Source organism: Aplysia californica, unplaced genomic scaffold, assembly GCF_000002075.1.
Source record: "Aplysia californica isolate F4 #8 unplaced genomic scaffold, AplCal3.0 scaffold02400, whole genome shotgun sequence".
NCBI lineage: Eukaryota > Metazoa > Mollusca > Gastropoda > Aplysiida > Aplysiidae > Aplysia > Aplysia californica.
Genome location: NW_004799670.1, coordinates 7,308 through 9,164, shown reverse-complemented (window position 1 = coordinate 9,164; position 1,857 = coordinate 7,308). Strand labels below are relative to the sequence as shown.

Here is a 1,857-nt window from a genome sequence, read left to right as displayed (position 1 = left end):
TTTTACTTTTTGCTGGTATTGATTTCTTCCTTGGAGGGTGTACAACATTGTATTGCATTCTCTGAATCTGTAATATGTCTTCAGAGTTCTGACTTTGTAACACTTCTACTAATTAAAAGAGAGGAGGTAGCTTATTAGATTTATGTTGTTGTTTTATATTTTCTTTGTTTGTCTGATGGGTACTACTTCAGTCTGCTCCTACGCTAATGTTGGTTTTCATTTGAGGACCCAAGTTTTCATATTCTCTAAAATATAAATCAATAGAAGAAAACATTTCTGTTCTTAATTTGTATTTCCTCATGAATGTGTTTAGTATGGCGAGACTGAACTTTTTCAATGGAATTGCAGTAAATACAGCTTTATTTTGTCAAATGTGCAATTTTTAGATGAAAATGGAGAGGATTATGAATCTGATGAAGAGGATGAGGACGAAGATGAAGAAGAAGACCAAGAGATGCTGGAAGCTGACCTTGACAAAGATGAGGCGCTGAGAGCCCAACAAGGGGAGCTCACTGGAGAAAGGTTACTGGCTCAGTTCGCCTTGATGAAACCTCCCAGCACAGCTGCTCTCATGAGGAAAAAGGTTTGTTTTTGTTTGTTTTTGTAAAGTGTTTTACGGCACTCGCAACTGCATAGGTCATATGAGCGCGCGGGACACACATAATATTTTCAGTTGGTAGGAAATTTTGAATTTTGCCCGGGTGGCGGCCGAAGCCATACTCTTATCGATTTTAAGACCACCAAGAGATCTTTAACATGCGCAACTTGCACACGGGCCCTCCGAGATTTTTCGCCCTTGTCCGAGAAGGCTAGGTGTAGATCTTTCCTACCAGAAGATCAGGGGTGTGGCAGAAAGACAGCAGTAAAGAGGAGCCAAGGAGTAGCAGTAGAAAGGCTGCAGAAAGAGTCAGGAGCCCAGAGGAGGAGGCAAAGGAGGTGAGGGGGTGGGGACAGAAAGTGGAAATGAAAGCAGACAACAGAACATTGCTAGAGAGCAGGAAAGGAGGTGAAAGGAGACAATTTTAGAGAAGAACATTTTTTGGTCGCTACCCGGATTCGAACCCGGGACCTTTGAATGAGAGGCCAACACCTTAACCTCTAGGCCACGAGCGCCCCCGAAAAAGGTTTGTTTGGTTGTTTGTTGATATAGTGTAAAACGCATAGAGCTTGCTGTTGAGGGGGGATATGCGCTATACAAATGCTATTTATAATTATAATTTGATTTATTTATTCTTTTGTCTGTTCAATTCCTTGAGCCCTGCCCTCCTGTGCGCTCGAGCTACTGAGCACAGACTGTTAGATATGTATACTGGCGTACGCGCGGGCGTGCATAGGGAGCACAGACTGTTAGATATGTATTCTGGCGTAGGCGCGGGTGTGCATAGGGAGCACGGAAGGATGTAAAAGGTAGAGAAATACAGCTTAAACTCTATCTTCAGCAAGGGGTGGGTGGGTTTTGATTAGTGAAGCAATCTCATTCACAATGTATATTTATTTCTGAAAAGTTTGCCTCTTTATTTTTTATGGTAGAGATGGTAGGGAAAGACTTTGTTGTATATACCACTGCAGGACGACATAGACTAATATATAGAGCGGACGCCATCATCAGTGGGGACGGAACAGTGCCGACTACAATACTAGAAGTATTAGTCATAAAAATGTTGACGCGTGAAGCCGAGAGTTGAAAATAAAATAATAAATCAATTTTTGTATTCTGTTGTGGTTTATACTAGAGGTCTCTCTCTCTTTCCTTTTTTTTGTTGAAAATTGTGCTTAAAGTCATAGAATTTATCATTGTGCCGTGTTGAGGAAAAATAAAATGTATATTATCCCTCCCCCCCCCCACTTTTTTTTTTG

At 41.4% G+C, this 1,857-nt stretch overlaps 1 protein-coding gene across 1 annotated transcript in view; it reads left to right on the top strand.

Annotated features, from left to right (window-relative positions):
• Window positions 1-386: 386 nt before the first annotated feature.
• LOC101857005 (lisH domain-containing protein ARMC9) overlaps window positions 387-1,857 on the top strand; it is a gene marked incomplete at its 5' end in the record, with an annotated part of 8,772 nt that continues 7,301 nt past the window's right edge. The window contains 1 exon segment of the mRNA XM_005113436.2: window positions 387-583. Within this exon segment, the coding sequence (XP_005113493.2) occupies window positions 387-583 (197 nt within the window).